The sequence below is a fragment of the Diabrotica virgifera genome, chromosome 4 (genome assembly GCF_917563875.1).
Source record: "Diabrotica virgifera virgifera chromosome 4, PGI_DIABVI_V3a".
Classification (NCBI taxonomy): domain Eukaryota; kingdom Metazoa; phylum Arthropoda; class Insecta; order Coleoptera; family Chrysomelidae; genus Diabrotica; species Diabrotica virgifera.
The window spans coordinates 109,932,237-109,948,147 of record NC_065446.1 but is presented as its reverse complement, the minus strand read 5'-3'; the positions used below and the strand labels follow the sequence as shown (position 1 = coordinate 109,948,147).

General features: G+C 39.9%; 1 protein-coding gene across 3 annotated transcripts in view; it reads left to right on the top strand.

Moving 5' to 3' along the window:
• The window catches only part of LOC114335897 (cytochrome P450 306a1), a 517,964-nt gene that overhangs the window by 480,636 nt on the left and 21,417 nt on the right, over nucleotides 1-15,911 (top strand). For all 3 annotated transcript variants that reach the window (XM_050649568.1, XM_050649569.1, XM_050649570.1), the window contains 2 exons: nucleotides 11,897-12,045; nucleotides 14,772-14,971. In XM_050649568.1, the coding sequence (XP_050505525.1) occupies nucleotides 11,897-12,045; nucleotides 14,772-14,971 (349 nt within the window). The remainder of the gene's footprint in view (nucleotides 1-11,896; nucleotides 12,046-14,771; nucleotides 14,972-15,911) is intronic.

The following is a 15,911-nucleotide window of genomic DNA, read 5'->3' as shown; positions in this document are numbered from 1 at the left end:
ATAGCACCACAATTCGAATGCTTCTATTTTGTTTAGCATTGTGGTTTTTAACGTCCATGTCTCACAACCATACAATAGGATAGACCACACATAACATTTCAGCACCTTCTTTCGAATATTCATCGACAGGTTTCTATTACATAAAACTGGTTTCCAGGTCATAAAAGCCTTCCGTGATATTTCGATCCTAGTTATTATCTCTTCATCAGAGTCACAATTTACATTTAACCAGCTGCCAAGGTACCTGAAATGATTTACCCGTTCTAACTCCTCTCCATCAAGAGAAAGCTGACCCCGATCTATATTAATCTTTCCAACTGCCATCAACTTTGTTTTTGAAATGTTGATTTTAAGGCGTCTCCGATAGCTTGCTTCACTGACTAGATTTAGTAGTGTCTGAAGATCTTGTAAATTTTCAGCAAGAATGGCTGTATCGTCAGCGTATCTAATATTGTTGATTACTTCTCCGCCTAGCCTTACTCCCTCTTGTCTGTCATCCAAAGCCTCCCTAAAGATTTCTTCAGAGTACAGATTAAAAAGGGTGGGTGATAAAACACAACCTTGTCGTACTCCAAGTAATATATAGTCTGACCAAAACATAATATCGTCAGTAGAAGGATGTTCGTAGACAAACTAAAAACAATTTTGAAAGATGTAATGGTCCCAATGAATATATTTTTTTTCTACGAGCGTGCAAAAATGTCTACTTTCGCGCACGCATTTTAGTTTAGAAAGTTTCACTTTTCCGCACGCGTGTTACTTTTCTGTACGCGTGTTACTTTTCCGCACGCGGTTTTTACTTTTCCGCACGCGTGTTAATTTAGATATGTTAATATGGCCTTAAAGTAATTATAATACATGCAATAAACTAATATATAGATACTATTTACTAATTTATTTCAAATATATCTTATTGTGTTCCTGTTTTAATGAAATTAACGCGACAATTCGATGAAATAAAATTATTTTGACATAATATTCGAAAGTCAAATCGGTAGACAATAAGAGTCGTTTTGAATCATCGTCATGGAAACCAAGATCGTCGTCATGCTAACTAATTATATTGAAAGTTTGGTTTTGACAACCTTGTCAAAGAATTAATTTGTGTATGTATTTTCACTACTAATACCACTAGAGGTCAAATTATTTCCGGAAATTTTTTTGAGATCATGAATATTTTGAAAATTTCCCGAGTCGCAGACGAGGGAAATTTTCTAAAAATATTCATGATCAAAAAAAAATTTCCGGATATTAATTTGACTTCGCGTGGTATTCGGTAAGAAAATTCCACACCAAATTTGCATTTGAAAATCCAAAGCTGCATGAACAGATTAATAGCGCGCCATAGCTTTGTCAGCAATTATTTAGGCTTTCAAATTCGTAATTTCTACTCATTGTAGTTGCATGGGAATACCATTTCAAGATATAAAATAGTATATTCTTCAATTTTACATAAGTTTTGAGTAACTACAAGTGATAGAAAATGAATCAAAACTAAATTATGTAAACAAATAAAAACCAGTCTGTCAAAAATGTTCTGTTATTGTAAACGTCAAAAAATTTCCACTATAATTCGCTGTTGGGTACCCCACGAGCAAAAAATTTCCGATAAAATACCTCCGTTGCCATGGTGATCTGTCAAAATAACGTATTTTGATTGGTTCAAAATTACAGGTGTGGAATTTTCATATTAATTAAATTAATTGATTAATATTTGGTAATTTTTTAAAGACTCTTAGAAAAAATATTGTTCCTAACTCTTGCAGAAAGTCTCTTTTCCGCACTCGACTGCTTGCCGAACTCCCGCTTCGCGTCGTTCGGCAAGCTGCAGTCGCGTGCGGAAAAGAATGGCTTTCTGCACTTGTTAGGAAAATAACTATATCGTCGTATAAATCTATCAGGCCCGATCCTGTAGTGACGATTAAATTAGACATATGGTATTGCATAATTATTTTTTCCACAGTACGATGTATTTTTGGTTGCCCGTTCAAGTATCAAGTACAGAATTTATTTATCTTCGACGATTATCAAAACAATTTAATGTTTTTTTAAACTGAATTCTGTTTACTAGAGCCAGAATATTTACACAAATACATTCCATAGTAGCGGTAAGATCAAGTGTCTTTGAGTTGAGATTAGTCGATAGAGCTGAGTTAGCATTTTGGTGAGAACAGAAAAAAAACTGCTTACGGATATTGAGTATTTTCTTATTGGTCTACAACTTTTAGTGGGATGTTCTTAGGAACATACCCTGGCTATTTTATTGGCAGAAGAAATTTTTGGTTTATTTTAATTGGATAATGGGAGGTAATTTCTGTGTTTGAGACCAGGAATCTGGTCTTAAATTAGTAGGAGAGAGGAGTCAAGATCTAGCTACGACAGTGTAGAGTCGCAGACAGATTTGGTCTAGTCCGCGAGACAGTTTTGGTTTATTGTCTGTAAGACAAGTTGAGTTACCAGATGAAGTGAACTCCAATATTTTTAGTCTGTTTTCTTAATGAGAAAACAAATGTTGGTTACAGTGAATACCACGATAGTATGTTGTGTCTAGTTCCGTGTATTAGAAGGAAAAATTTCGCTATGTTGTTCTTAAGAAGAAATTATTACAAGTTCGCGGAGCGAGTATCCCAACTTTATAATAAAATAAAAAACTCATTTTTTTTTAACAAAATTTTGCTATGTTCAAGTGAACAGTGTTTACATCGTTGCAATGTTGGAATGTTCCAATAACAATCAATAATTAGCAGTTACCTTTTTGTAAAAATAAAACAAAAACTTTGGAATTTTATTCTCATATCATAAAAGTTTGTGAAATAGTACTCTAGATCGAAGAAATGTAAAGTGTCAAGTGAAAATTATTTGGTAACAATAGTTCCAGCTGAGCTATATCAGATCCACGTTAGCTCTAGGCATCAATGCAGTCCCAGGTCACCAGATACTCGTAATAAACTGTTAATTCTTTCTTTTGAACAATCATCTCGCGAAGGACTTAATTTTACTGATTCATTTAATTCATTTTTACTTTCTTAATTTTTTTTAAATAAATGTTATATTGTAACATATGTAAATTATGTTATAACTTTTATCAGTATTTTTTCTTTTGCACACTACATCTCTTATCCTTATTGTTGGAGAGGGGTACAGACAATTTACGACCGCAATGGTAAGTACCAACCTACATCAGATGGAACGACATCTCAAGTAACTTTCTTTAATTTTGGATAAGCACATTGCAGTAATTTTATTTTGATTTATTATTGGCGCCCAATAATATCTTTTAATAATAATTGCTATTTTAAAAACCCACTCCTTTAATCTCTGAAGACCGTAGCTTACCGGGGCATCCCAAAAAGTATCATCAAGAACATCATGCCCATGACCTACATAAATTTTTCACCTGTTTAGGATTGCTAAATAACTACACTGTTTGAATATATTTTTTTGTTTATTTAATTTAACGTGTCTAGGCCAGCTACACAAATGGCTCCCATTCGTGGGGTCACAAAGATAGTTATTAATATAGCTCTGACTCTGACTATTCAAAGCTCCATCCCTCACTCTTCCCATAAAAGTTCCGGATACACCCATGATCGAAATTCCACACCAAACAAGGATTTCATCTGCGCTTCACCGGGTTGTTTGCTCTTCTCACCACTTCTCTCTGACCTCGTGCACTAAACGTGTACGTTGCCTTCTTCGTTTTGGGATATTCAGTCATGGTATTCCCTGCTCGCACTCCCCTATTGTTCTGTAAGTGGATCCGCGAAATGCTTTCATTCAGGAATATTCAACATATTTCAGCTTTGGGTTCCCGCCCAACCAATTTATAGATCATTTTTCTTATTTCTAATGTGTATGACATCTTAAAGCGAAAACTTTAAAACAAATAAATTTCAACTGGCAGTAAACAAAGTAAACAACGTTTGTTTCCAAAGGCTCTTTAATATTATTCTGTTTTTGTTAAAATTAAATGAATTTTATGCCCTAACTGTTAGGACATACATTAGTAAAATTTTTTTCCTCAGTAAAGAACCTAACCCTAGTCTATGCCCCAATAGTTATAAATCACACTCCATACTTTATGTATTGTAATAGTAATCAATAATAATTCAATAAAATTGTGTTTTGACTAGGAAATTTTGGGGTATTTCTGATTTCTTCCATTGTATATGTATTTTGGGCTGCTGAATCCGAATATGAGGTTTGCGGACAAAATTTCGTGACGGAACATTGAAAAAATCGTAAAATTTCTGCTTTTTCTCAGTTTTTTGCTTAAATCTCGAAAACTATTAACTTTCATTAAATGGTCTGTTAACAGAAATTAAAGTACTTAAAATTTTCTACAAATATCAGTATTTACTTTTTTTTCAGACGAACCGTTCGGTCTTAAGTGCAAATTGAAAATTGCCAATTTTTAACGGTCTCAGCAAAACCCACTTTTTACATTCCAAAACTTTATTTTTTATTAGAATGCTGTCATTTGATAAATTTCTCCTAGTTTTCTGCACAAATAATAAATGTTAGTTCATATGGTATGTCTCTTGTCACAGCTTCCATAAATCTATTCCATCCACATCCTCGAGCGCCGAGTCACCGAACTGGACATAGCCCAGAGCGGGGACTCGGCGCCCGAGCAAGCAAAACAGATCGAAGATAAGTCACTAGAGATAGCGGGAATAGAGCTTCTCACCCTGGCCTGCATTGATCGGGGTAGGATTTCATATGGGATTCCGTGTACCCAAGACTCCCATATGATAAGCACTTTCTACTACTACATTGTTTGATTTGCTTGTCTGGATAATGATCAGAAGAAATGCGTTCAATGTGCTTCCCCGTTTAGGATTTTGTCCTCTTCAGGGTTTGTGGTGAATGTTTAGTGTTGGCAGCAAAAGCAAACAGTCCGAAAAACACACTGGGGCAAGCGCCGTGTCCTGGTGTTCTTGGATCCTTGGTTATGCCGGACGGTGGTGTCCAGAAGGCTAAGAAGTCAACAGAGAAGAAAGTTTGATGGGTTGTTGTTGGTTCCATAGACATTTACGTGTACTGTCCGTGCTTTGCTCTCGACCAGTCTCCCTAGAAACCATTGTACAACGACAGGCGAACCTGCGTCCCTCGTCGGCGGTCAGGAGGTGGCTTTGAGCGCAGCGTGGACAGTGAGCGTTCGAGTGGAGAAAATAGTTGCGGCTATTTTCTTGGGACGAACAGGTATAATTGTGCAATGAAGTTGGGAAACCGCAAAAAACCAACTTCTCCCTGTTCGGGGTAGGGAAGAGGAAATGTTAGAGGTGGGTACGGTAGGCTAACGGGGTAGCCTCAAGGATGTTTTCGTACTCCACCGGGAGTTCGTCAATGCATGTTTGCATTAGAGCGGACGGTACATGAATCTTTTTGCGTTTGGGCTTTCGGTGGAGTACGTGGCCGGAAGATGAACAGGAACATTTGAGAGATTCTTGGGTGTCGGAAGGGGGGCCGTTGATTACTTTGATTGTGAAGTTCCTGTTCAGAGAGTTTATTCTCTCGGTGATTTTGGGGGTGTTCGAGATGTTATGGATTTCGTTTGAGGGATATCGCCAGTGCTCATAGTTACATCTACGCAAGACTCTACGCTCTGTCCTCAACAACCTCTCTTGTTTTTGTCTTGAGCAAAGAGAGTAGATACATGACTTGTACTCCATGACGGGTCGAATAAAGGTCTTGTAAGTGTGAATGAGAGTCTTCTTGTGTGTTTTGCCAATTTTTCCAGAGAGAGCGTTGAGAAGTCTGGCCCTGTTCCTTACCCTATCTAAAGTTGCCTTTAGATCTGCGTCCCAGTTGAGAGTCCTGGTAAACAGTACTCCCAAGTAGTTTGCAGTCGGGCTAATAACAAGCCTTTCTCCCAACAGACTCAGAGGATATTGGTCGTCTTCATTGCGAATGATTCTATGTGACACAGAAGGGGCGCGAAACACAATTGTTGTTGTTTTGTTCGCGTTCAGCGTGACTCTCCACTTACAACACCATTCGCCGACGCCGTCCAACAGAGCCTGGGCTCTTCTGAAGAGGAGTCTTGGGTTGTATCGAGAGGTAGTTGAGAGCAAAGTCGTGTCGTCTGCATAGAGAAACAGCCGAGTACCTGGGATATTTTGGTTAGTGATGTCGCTGTTGTAGATGATGTACAACAGCGGCGCTAGGACTGAACCCTGGGGAACTCCAGCTTGTGGAGTGAAGGGGGTGGACTTTTGATCGCCTATTTTAACTCTGACAGTACGGTTGTGGAGGTAGGAGTGTACAATTTTGGTAAATTGCAATGGTAGCCCGATGTCCAGAAGTTTCCGAACAAGCCCGTCGTGCCAGACCTTGTCGAAAGCCTTCTGCACATCCAGAAATGTGGCTATGGCGAATGAACCATCGTTGATGGTTTGAGTAACTTTGGTAGTGAAATCTATTAATGCATGTTTAGTAGATTTACCTGACTGGAATCCATATTGGAATTTTGGAATGATATTGTGATTTTCGAGAAAGTTATTGAGCCTCTCTTTTAGGATTAGCTCAAGAACTTTACCCAGAGTATTGATTAATGAGATTGGTCTATAGGATTCCACGTCGGTTGGGGGTTTGCCTTTTTTCAAAAGCATGATGGTGTTTGCCACTTTCCAAGGAGTAGGAAAGTGGCTGTTTTTGAGACATGCATTGAATATTTTAGTTAGAAGAGGAATGATACTCTCTGGAAGTTTTTTGAGGCACCTTCGGTTGATGCCATCAGGTCCGGGAGCGCTGTTTTTGCCGATTTGGCAAAAGCTCTCCGTTTCCCTGTCGGTGAGGGGGTCCATGATAGGATCATAGACTGGAATGTAGTGGTTGAGAGTAACATTTACTATGTATTCTGTGTTGAATTTAAATATGCGATCAAAGTTCGGGTTATCTGGCGTTTGAAAATTGTTTTGAAGCGAATTTCTGAATGCTTCGGCTTTCCCTTCTGGGGAATTGACTATGTGATTGTTGACCAACAGGTGAGATGGTTGAGATAATTTTTGTTTTGTTAGGACTTTGAATTTTTGCCAGAATTTACCTCCGTCTCTGTAGTCCAGTTTTGAGGTAGCATCTTCCCACCGGCGAGCCGTTAGGACAGATATCTCCCTCTTTATCCTGGCACAGATCCGGTTGTACTCTGTTTTGATTAGTGGGTTTCTGTTGGCCTTGTATTGACGTAGAAGACGTCGTTTTTGTTGAATTTTGGCAATGATGTATTGTGGAAGTGCCGGTGATGTATAGGTTATTTGTTTGAGTGGAATTGCGTGCGTGATCGCCTCAGTGATGAGGTTCTCGATGTCGGTTGCACTGGTGTCGATACTATCGTTAGTATCGAGTTCGCCTAACATAGGGAGATTTTGTGTGATGAAGTTTTGGAATTCGGTCCAGTTAGCGTGACGATAGTCTCTTATAGATCTTGTAGGGTTTGGTTGTTTTGGAATGAGAATGTCGGTGTCGACAAGAAGAGGTAAGTGGTCTGACGTTATCGAATCGCCTATGTGGCATCTATCCCCGAACCGATCCAGAATGTTACTAGTAACTAGGATGTGGTCGACAATAGAGGCCCCATTGGCGTTCATAAACGTGAATTCAGTGTTGGTGATTCTTGAAATAGGAAGGTCTAGTAGATAATCCGTGAGGCGGATGCCTTCTGGGTTTTGACGGTGATCACCAAACTGTGTGTGTCTACAATTTAGATCACCCATCAACACAGCCTTGCCGAGCCTCGAAAAGTACTCTAGCAATTGCCTGTTGAGTGGTTGATCCGGGTGTTTGTAGTAAGAGACTATCGTGAGGGTTTCGTTATTGGGGATGTGCACGTCAATTGCCAGGAAGTCCACATCAGGTGGACGAAAATTTTGTGGGAATGTGTGTGTGTTGTGCGGTATTCCGTGTTTCACGAGAATACCATTCCCACGTGAAACCTGACAACGGCTTCGATGGATGATCGAATATCCTGCGAAGTGTGGATCGTTTTTCGACAGAGTATCTGTGAGTGCGAGGATCTGGATGTTATGCTTCGACAGGATATTCTTGATGAGGGGTCTCTTTTTGGAGAGACCCTGACAGTTGACTGTGCCTAGGGTGAAATCCATAAAGGGAGGGTGTTTAGTGGTTGGGGCGGAATGTCACCGTGACATTGCTCCCGTACCCGTGGACCACTGTCGAGTGGTCGTAGACTTGGCTAATCAGATTAGCCGTGATTTCAGCGATATGCTCGCGAAGTTCGGGCAACAAGTTGAGCAACAGAGCAGTCTGAATAGACAAGATGTTCTTTGTTTCTGTAGGGAGTTCGAAAGGGGGAAATGATCTTTCGATCGTAAGTGGCTGTATTTCGTGTTGGGCGGAGGGGATAGTGTGTCTTTGTGGACACTTGTTGGAGTATGCGGGGTGGTCACCACCGCAATTCGGGCATTTGGGTTCCTGCTGTTTGGTGCAGGCGCTGGACTTGTGGTTGCCGCCGCAGTGGGGGCAGACGAATGCTTTTTGAGGGCATTCGTCGATGGAGTGTCCGTTTATGCAGCATTTGCTGCAATATTTTGGAGTGGGGATTGTAGGGTCGGAGCCATGAGGAAGTTCGGCATTGTAGATTTCGCCATCTAGAGTTATGCCTCGGCTCAGTGCTGACGTGAATCTCTCCAAGGATTTGGTCACCACCTTGATCACTTTAGAGTCCTTGCCTGTTTTATAAGCTTTGACTCTCCACAGTCTTTCGACCGGGAATTGCTGTTCTGTGAGCAAGTCGGTGACCTCCTGCTCGGAGTAATCTACGTCGATTCCAGTAATGCAGAGGAGGTAGGTGGGTTCTTTAGCGGAAGTGTTAGCATTTCTGCTACGGCTATGGACCGTAACCATGGTTTGGCCAGTTGCTGAGTGGATAGCTTTCTCGATATCTCCTGCATTTATAGGATTGAAAAGTCGAAGATGTGCGATTCCATGTGAGAGAACTTTGCAAGAATGAATTTTGTTGGACAAAAGAGTGGTGGCATTTATTTGCCGAAAGAAGGTACGTTTGTTACAAAGATCTTTTGGGAGATCTTTGATGAGATACTCGGACAGTGTGGGATCGTTTATGGCGTTAATGACGTTTTGGTTTCTGGCTTGGGTTTTGGGGCGTGGATTGGCTGCGGCATTGGCGTAAGACATTTGTCTTATTTGTCTTCTTTGGAAGACGAAATCGTTGGGTTCAGGATTGCTTGCAGTGCTGATGGTTGCTTGTTGTTGAGAAGAGGGTTGCTGTTGAGATGGTTGTTGTTGCGAAAGTTTGGGTGCTTGTTTTGACGTTTGGGTTGGGACTTTTGGTATGGCACCATGTATATTCCGAGCGCTCTGACGCTGAGGACCAGCCTGTGCTGGTGTTCTTAGAGGCGGAAAATCGTTAGCATATCGCTGCAGAAGGGGGTTGGAGGCGTCGTCCTGCTCGATGCGAAGGTAGGCCTCGCGATACTTGTTGCGGACGATTTCCATCTCCGCGCTAAGCGTCTCGAGGTCTAGCTCCGCCGTGAGCCGGTTGTAACCTCTGGATGGGGGTACAGTGCCTTCCTGTTGTAAGGAAGAGAACTGGTTGGCAGTAGTGGTGGCTGTAGTGGTGGTGGTGGTGGTGGCAACGCTTGTCGAGGTCGTCGTCCGAGGACGAAGCGACCGGGTGGAGCTGACTGAACTTACAGATGAAGGCATGACAAATGGGGGAGGATGCAAGTCTAGCGATCGGAGGGCACCTCAGCCTCAAGGTGTTCTGGGGGGTAAACCCCAGGGATAAAGGTGGCTTGTCCACCCCTCCGTGCTTTTCCGGCGTTAGACAGTGACTATACTACCTGATGGGTGCAGTTTACCCTGCTGCTGGTGGGTCCTTCGTTGAAAGCCTTTTTCGCAGTTAGTTTGGCCCCCTTACTCGCATTTGTTCTTGTAACCGTGTGTGAACACTAGGTAGAGTTCGGGGCGAGCGAACTCGCTCGAGCCCAGGGCCAGAGTATTCCTCTGAAACCCCGCAATCCGTCTACCTTTTTGGTTTACACGGCCAAGCGTCGTTGGTTTTTCACTCTGGTTCCAAACTAATAGCTTAGGGCTAACCGTGCGCCGCTTCTTCAGCACTTGGTGCTCTCAGGCTTCTCGCTGTTCGTCGGTAAGAGTGGGGTGTGCTAGCAGTGACCTTACTCTTCGACGTCCGGGACGAGAATTAACGAACGATAAGCACTTTGCTGATTGAGAGCCCATATAGTGCATCAGAGTGCTATCGGGGGGTAAGTGGATGGTCTGGAGCATTGAAGCGGGGTGGAGTGATTCTGGCTTACGGGAGTTAATCCTCCTCGCCCCAATGAATTGTATCACCCGAATGTCATTCTCTAGGAGTGGGCAAGTCTCTCAGGCTGGGTTAAATCACTATGCTTGCTTGCTTATGAATCCATTCCATCCTAAAAGGCCGGAAATATCTCTGCTTTTCCCTTAGAGCTAGAGAAGATCAGGCACAGATGGAGTCACAATTTCGGTTGGTGTGAACATTTCCTTCGGATCTGTTATCTTGATTTCTGATAAACCTTGAGGTTTTGGTCCTTTTAAAATGAATTAGTTGAACAGCTCCCTGACTTCCATAAACCTCAGGCGCGGGTTTCATTTTTAACCGAGGAATGGATCGGTTAGGAGCTACTGCATGTTTTGGTGCAATACAAGAAATGCCACCTATGACGTGAAAAGTGTGGTATCCGTCGATTGTATGTACGTTAAAATCAGCATTATCCTACACCTGCTGTGTAAAGCATGGCATGTCAATTTTCTGCGGATCGCCTGCGAATGCTGACACTTGCAGGCGAACAGCTTCTGTATAGGATGAACAAAGTCCCAAAGAGAAAACTACATCAACCTATTTTCTTGAGCCGTACTTTTTGTAGACTGCCAACCCTGCAAGGAATGGTGAGAGGAATTATTTGGGCCTTACTGTCGCTACAAGACTTTGAGCAAGCGCGTTGCTTGCTGGAAGTGTCAGCAATCGCAGGCGATCCGCAGAAAATTGACCAGCTGTGCTTTACATAACACGTGTACGATAACACTGATTTTAACGTACATACAATCGACGGATACCACACTTTTCACGTCATTGGTGGCATTTCTTGTATTGCACCAAAACATGCAGTAGCTCCTAGCCAATGCATTCCTTGGTTAAAAACTAAACCCGCGCCTGAGGTTTATGGAAGTCAGGGTATTGTTCAACTAATACATTTTGAAAGGACAAAACCTCAAGGTTTATCAGAAATCAAGATAACAGATCCGAAGGGAATGTTCACACCAACTGAAATTGTGACTTCATCTGTGCCTGATCTTCTGTGGCTCTAAGAGAAAAGCAGAGACATTCTCGGCATTTTAGGATGAAATGGATTCATGGAAGCTGTGACAAGAGATATACCATATTCGCATTATGAACTAACATTTATTATTTGTACAGAAAACTAAGAAAAATTTATCAAATGGCAGCATTATAATAAAAAATTAAGTTTTGGAATGTAAAAAGTGGGTTTTGCCGAGACCGTTAAAAATTGGCAATTTTCAACTTGCACTTAAGACCGAACGGTTCGTCTGGAAAAAAAAATAAGTAGTGATATTTGTAGAGAATTTTAAGTACCTACTTTAATTTCTGTTAACAGACCATTTACTAAAAGTTAATAGTTTTCGAGATTTGAGCAAAAAAGCGGAAAAAAACAGAAATTTTTCGCTTTTTTCGCGATTTTTTCAATGTTCCGTCAAGAAATTTTGTCCACAAACCTCATATTCGGATTCAGTAGCCCAAAATACATATATAATGACAGAAATCAAAACTACCCCAAAACTTTCCCACTAGGGAGCTCGTAGAGTACAAATTTACTAAATTATAATTATCAAGACTCATTTATTACAGGATTGATATGTTCGGAAGGAGATCTATGGAAAGAGCATCGCAGATTTACCTTCAACACTCTGAGACAATTTGGAGGTACCAAAGTTGGAGGTACTCAGCGAAAGAAAATGGAGACTCTCATTCTACTACATGCGTTAGACTTCGTTAAGGTAATAGTTGTTTTTTGTTAGTCTATTTTTGTTGGGAATATGCCTCAATTTTACTTTGAAATTCTGTTTATTTGACTTTTATGCTAATGTTTGACGTTTGTATTTTAAAGTCCGGAAATCGTTTTCAAAAAAGATTATTTTAAAAAATTCAGGGGAATGATATGAGAAAGGAATGAATGAAAGATAATAAAAAGATTTAAAATAAAGAATAAGGCAGATTGATGCAAAATGGCAGACTCACGCAGACCAAAACGTACATGTATCCTCCTTTTCGAGTAGCGACTTCATCTTCCCGGAAAGTTATCCGCTTTCATCGGCCATAAGTCGTTTAATTTCTACAATTTTATAATATAACTATTAATTTAAATCCAACTACTGTTTGGTTCTGCAAGTACAAAGTTCACTGAAGATGGACTGATAAGTCCGAAAAGGTTCGTTCTGAACATTTATGTAATCCCTTTGGATTTTTAAATTTTAATTTTAATTAAAATATACCAATTATAACTACAGCTACAACTACTTTGTATATGGTATACAGCTAAAAGCGAACGGCTCCACGGGCGAGAAATTGACGCTGGCAGTAGCAGTGAAGTGAACTTGAGGTTCCGCGGAACGGAGTGGGAATGGCCGAACTGTACCGACTACAGGACTTGTGCGTAGTCGGTTCAGTTCGGCTGTTCCCATTCCGTTCCGCGGAACCTTAAGGCCATTTTGCTGCTACTGCTAGCGTCAATTTCTCGCCCGTGGAGCCGTAGGTTAACTCCCGAGAATCATCCCGTTTTAGTTAAAATGGCGGTTTTACAATGCACGAAAAACGATTGGATGCTTTCACCTCCCACACGAGTGGCGATTTGGGGATTTGCGCTGTTCTAGCTCTAGTAGTCTTGCAAGGGTTAGGGATGCGCTCTATCAATCATATTGCTATAACTAGTGGCAACCGCCAAATATTGGCCGCCAATACCGTGCTTTGTTCTTGGCACGGAAGCTAATAGTTTTTGCCGGGATGTATAATTATTTACGGAGAGTGTTCTGTATTGGTCCTTGGGCCCACATATAAAATTATTATTTATGACCACACCGTCGAAACTTTTTGTACTTGTTATTTGGGTGGAGTCTGACAAATTTGGAGCTTGGCGCATTATGGTAGTGGGGCGTTTGTCTGTCAAGCTGTCACGAAGTTGTCAATTTTATGCAAGAAAAATATTTATAACCACATTGGTCAATTAATTTTAATCAATGGTTTTTATCATATAAACAGCGAAAACAATTTGGTCGGACAAAAATATTGGGCCATATGACGCGTCGGACACGATAAATATGTCAAATTTAAGAAAATAATAAATTTATTACCACATGGCTAATTTTAACAGAATCTACCATAAAACATGTTTACAATAATGTGGTAACCTTGTCGGACAATTTTCACGGGGCTTATGCGTAGTCGGATGCACCGAAGATATCAATTTCCTGGAATTTTTTTATTTACAACCATTTTTCGGCAAATCGACAGTCGGACAAAAATTTTTATTTTTATTAGTAAACTATACTGCCAAGCGTCCACAGACCCGCATCGTACTCAACGGATTTTAGTTTGCCTTACAATGATTGCCGATAATGCGATCCGTACGATGCGGATCAGTGGACGCGGTTACATAAGTTTCTGTACAAGGCAAACTAAAATCCGTTGCGTACGATGCGTCCGATGCGTACGATGCGGGTCTGTGGACGCTTGCCTAAGTATGCTGGGTTCGTGCATCCCTTATCTTCACAACCATTTTTCTGACAAAAGTAGTAGGTTACAAGTAATTATATTCTTAAACAAAAAATGTAATTGTCTGACAAAAATGTTGGGGCAGACGAACAGAAAACTTAATTCTTTTAGATTATCGACGCCCTTAAGAGGAGGCATTGTCAAAAAAATTTTTAAAACAGTTTTGCTCGGTTACTTTTGGATCGATTTAGCTGAAAATTGGTACATACACTAAGTACAACATTTAAAAGGGCGTGACGTAGAGTTGTACTCAAAATTTTCCGAAAAAATTTCCGACAAAAGGGAAAATTTCGGAAAATTTTTTGAAAATTTTGGACCCATTATTCTTGTCTGACAAGTGATCTAATATGCATTACACATGTAAAAAACAGTACAAAATAAAAATGACATCTGTGGTACTAAATAAAAAATTCCAGGAAATTGACATTTTTGGCGCATCCGACTGTACATATGCCCCGTGAAAATTGTCGGACAAGGTTACCACATTATTGTAAAAATGTTTTATGGTAGATTCTGTTAAAATTAGCCATGTGGTAATAAATTTATTATTTTCATAATTTTACATATTTAGCGTGTCCGACGCGTCATATAGCCCAATATGTCCGACAAAATTGTTTTCGCTGTTTATATGATAAATATCATTGATTAAAATAAAATGACCAATGTGGTTATAAATTTTTTTCCTGCATAAAATTGACAACTTCGTGACAGCTTGACAGACAAACGCCCCACCACCATAATGCGCTAAGCTCCAAATTTGTGCTACTCCATCCAAATAACAAGTACAAAAATTTCGACGGTGTGGTCATAAATAATAATTTTATATGTGGGCCCAAGGACTATACAGTTCATTAGGAATCTGTTGAATAAAAACGATTTGATCTAATTTGATTCAATTCGATTAAAAGCGATGATCAATTTGAACGTTAGATTGCTAGTTTTTATTTACTTTCAGCATATTGATCTTGATATAGACAGCGAAATCGACATCGTTCCTAGTTTACGTCATAGTTTAGGCTCAGTCATCAATATGATTGTGTTTGGAACTTCTTGGTCTAGGGACAACGAACTCTGGATATGGCTTCAAAATCTCCAAGAAGAAGGTCCTAAACATTTGGGAGTAGCAGGTCCAATGAATTTTCTTCCATTTTTCAGGTAGGTTTTAGCCGGAATTTTGGGGTGAGTATTAAGTATTCCTCCTATGGAACATATGGAACTGAAAAATAGGCTTTTAACAACAGCATAGTCCAAAACTATCCAAACAACAGCATAGTTCAAAACTGTCCAGTTTAGTTACCTAAACTAAACTGGATAGTTATCAGCCTCGGGAACAGGCAGGATTCAGAAAAGGTTATATGTAGCACCATAGACCATACACAAGTAATAAGAAGACTAATCGAAAAATCAAAAGAATACAACATAACGCTCTGGATAGCTATGGTAGATTACGAGAAGGCATTTGACTCAATAGAAATTTGGGTAATCCTTAATGCCTTAAGCAACAATAAAATTGATGACCGATATTCAAAAATCATTAAGTATATATATATATATAATATATATATATATATATATATATATATATATATATATATATATATATATATACGATAATGCAACATCGCAAATAAAAACAGAAGGAAAAACAGAAAAGATAAAACTGCAAATAGGGGTTAGACAAGGAGATTCTATCTCACCCAAACTATTTACCTTAGCTCTAGAAGATATTTTTCGAACTTTGGAATGGGCAAATAAAGGAATGGCGATAGACTGCGAAAACCTAAACCATCTGAGATTTGCCGATGATGTTACGGTAATAGCAAAAGACAGAAAAGAATTGAAGGAAATGCTATTGGACCTATATATCAAATCAAAAGAAATAGGATTGAAAATAAATCTAGCAAAAACTAAATATCTAACCAACGAATCTCTGGATATAAATGGGATATAACTCTGGACAACAATAATATAGAAAAGGTTGGCTCGTATATATACTTAGGACAAAAAATAGAACTGTCAAAGCGTAACCTAAAGGCTGATTTAAAAAGAAGATGTTCCTTAGCGTGGGCAGCATTTGGTCGATTACAAACATTAT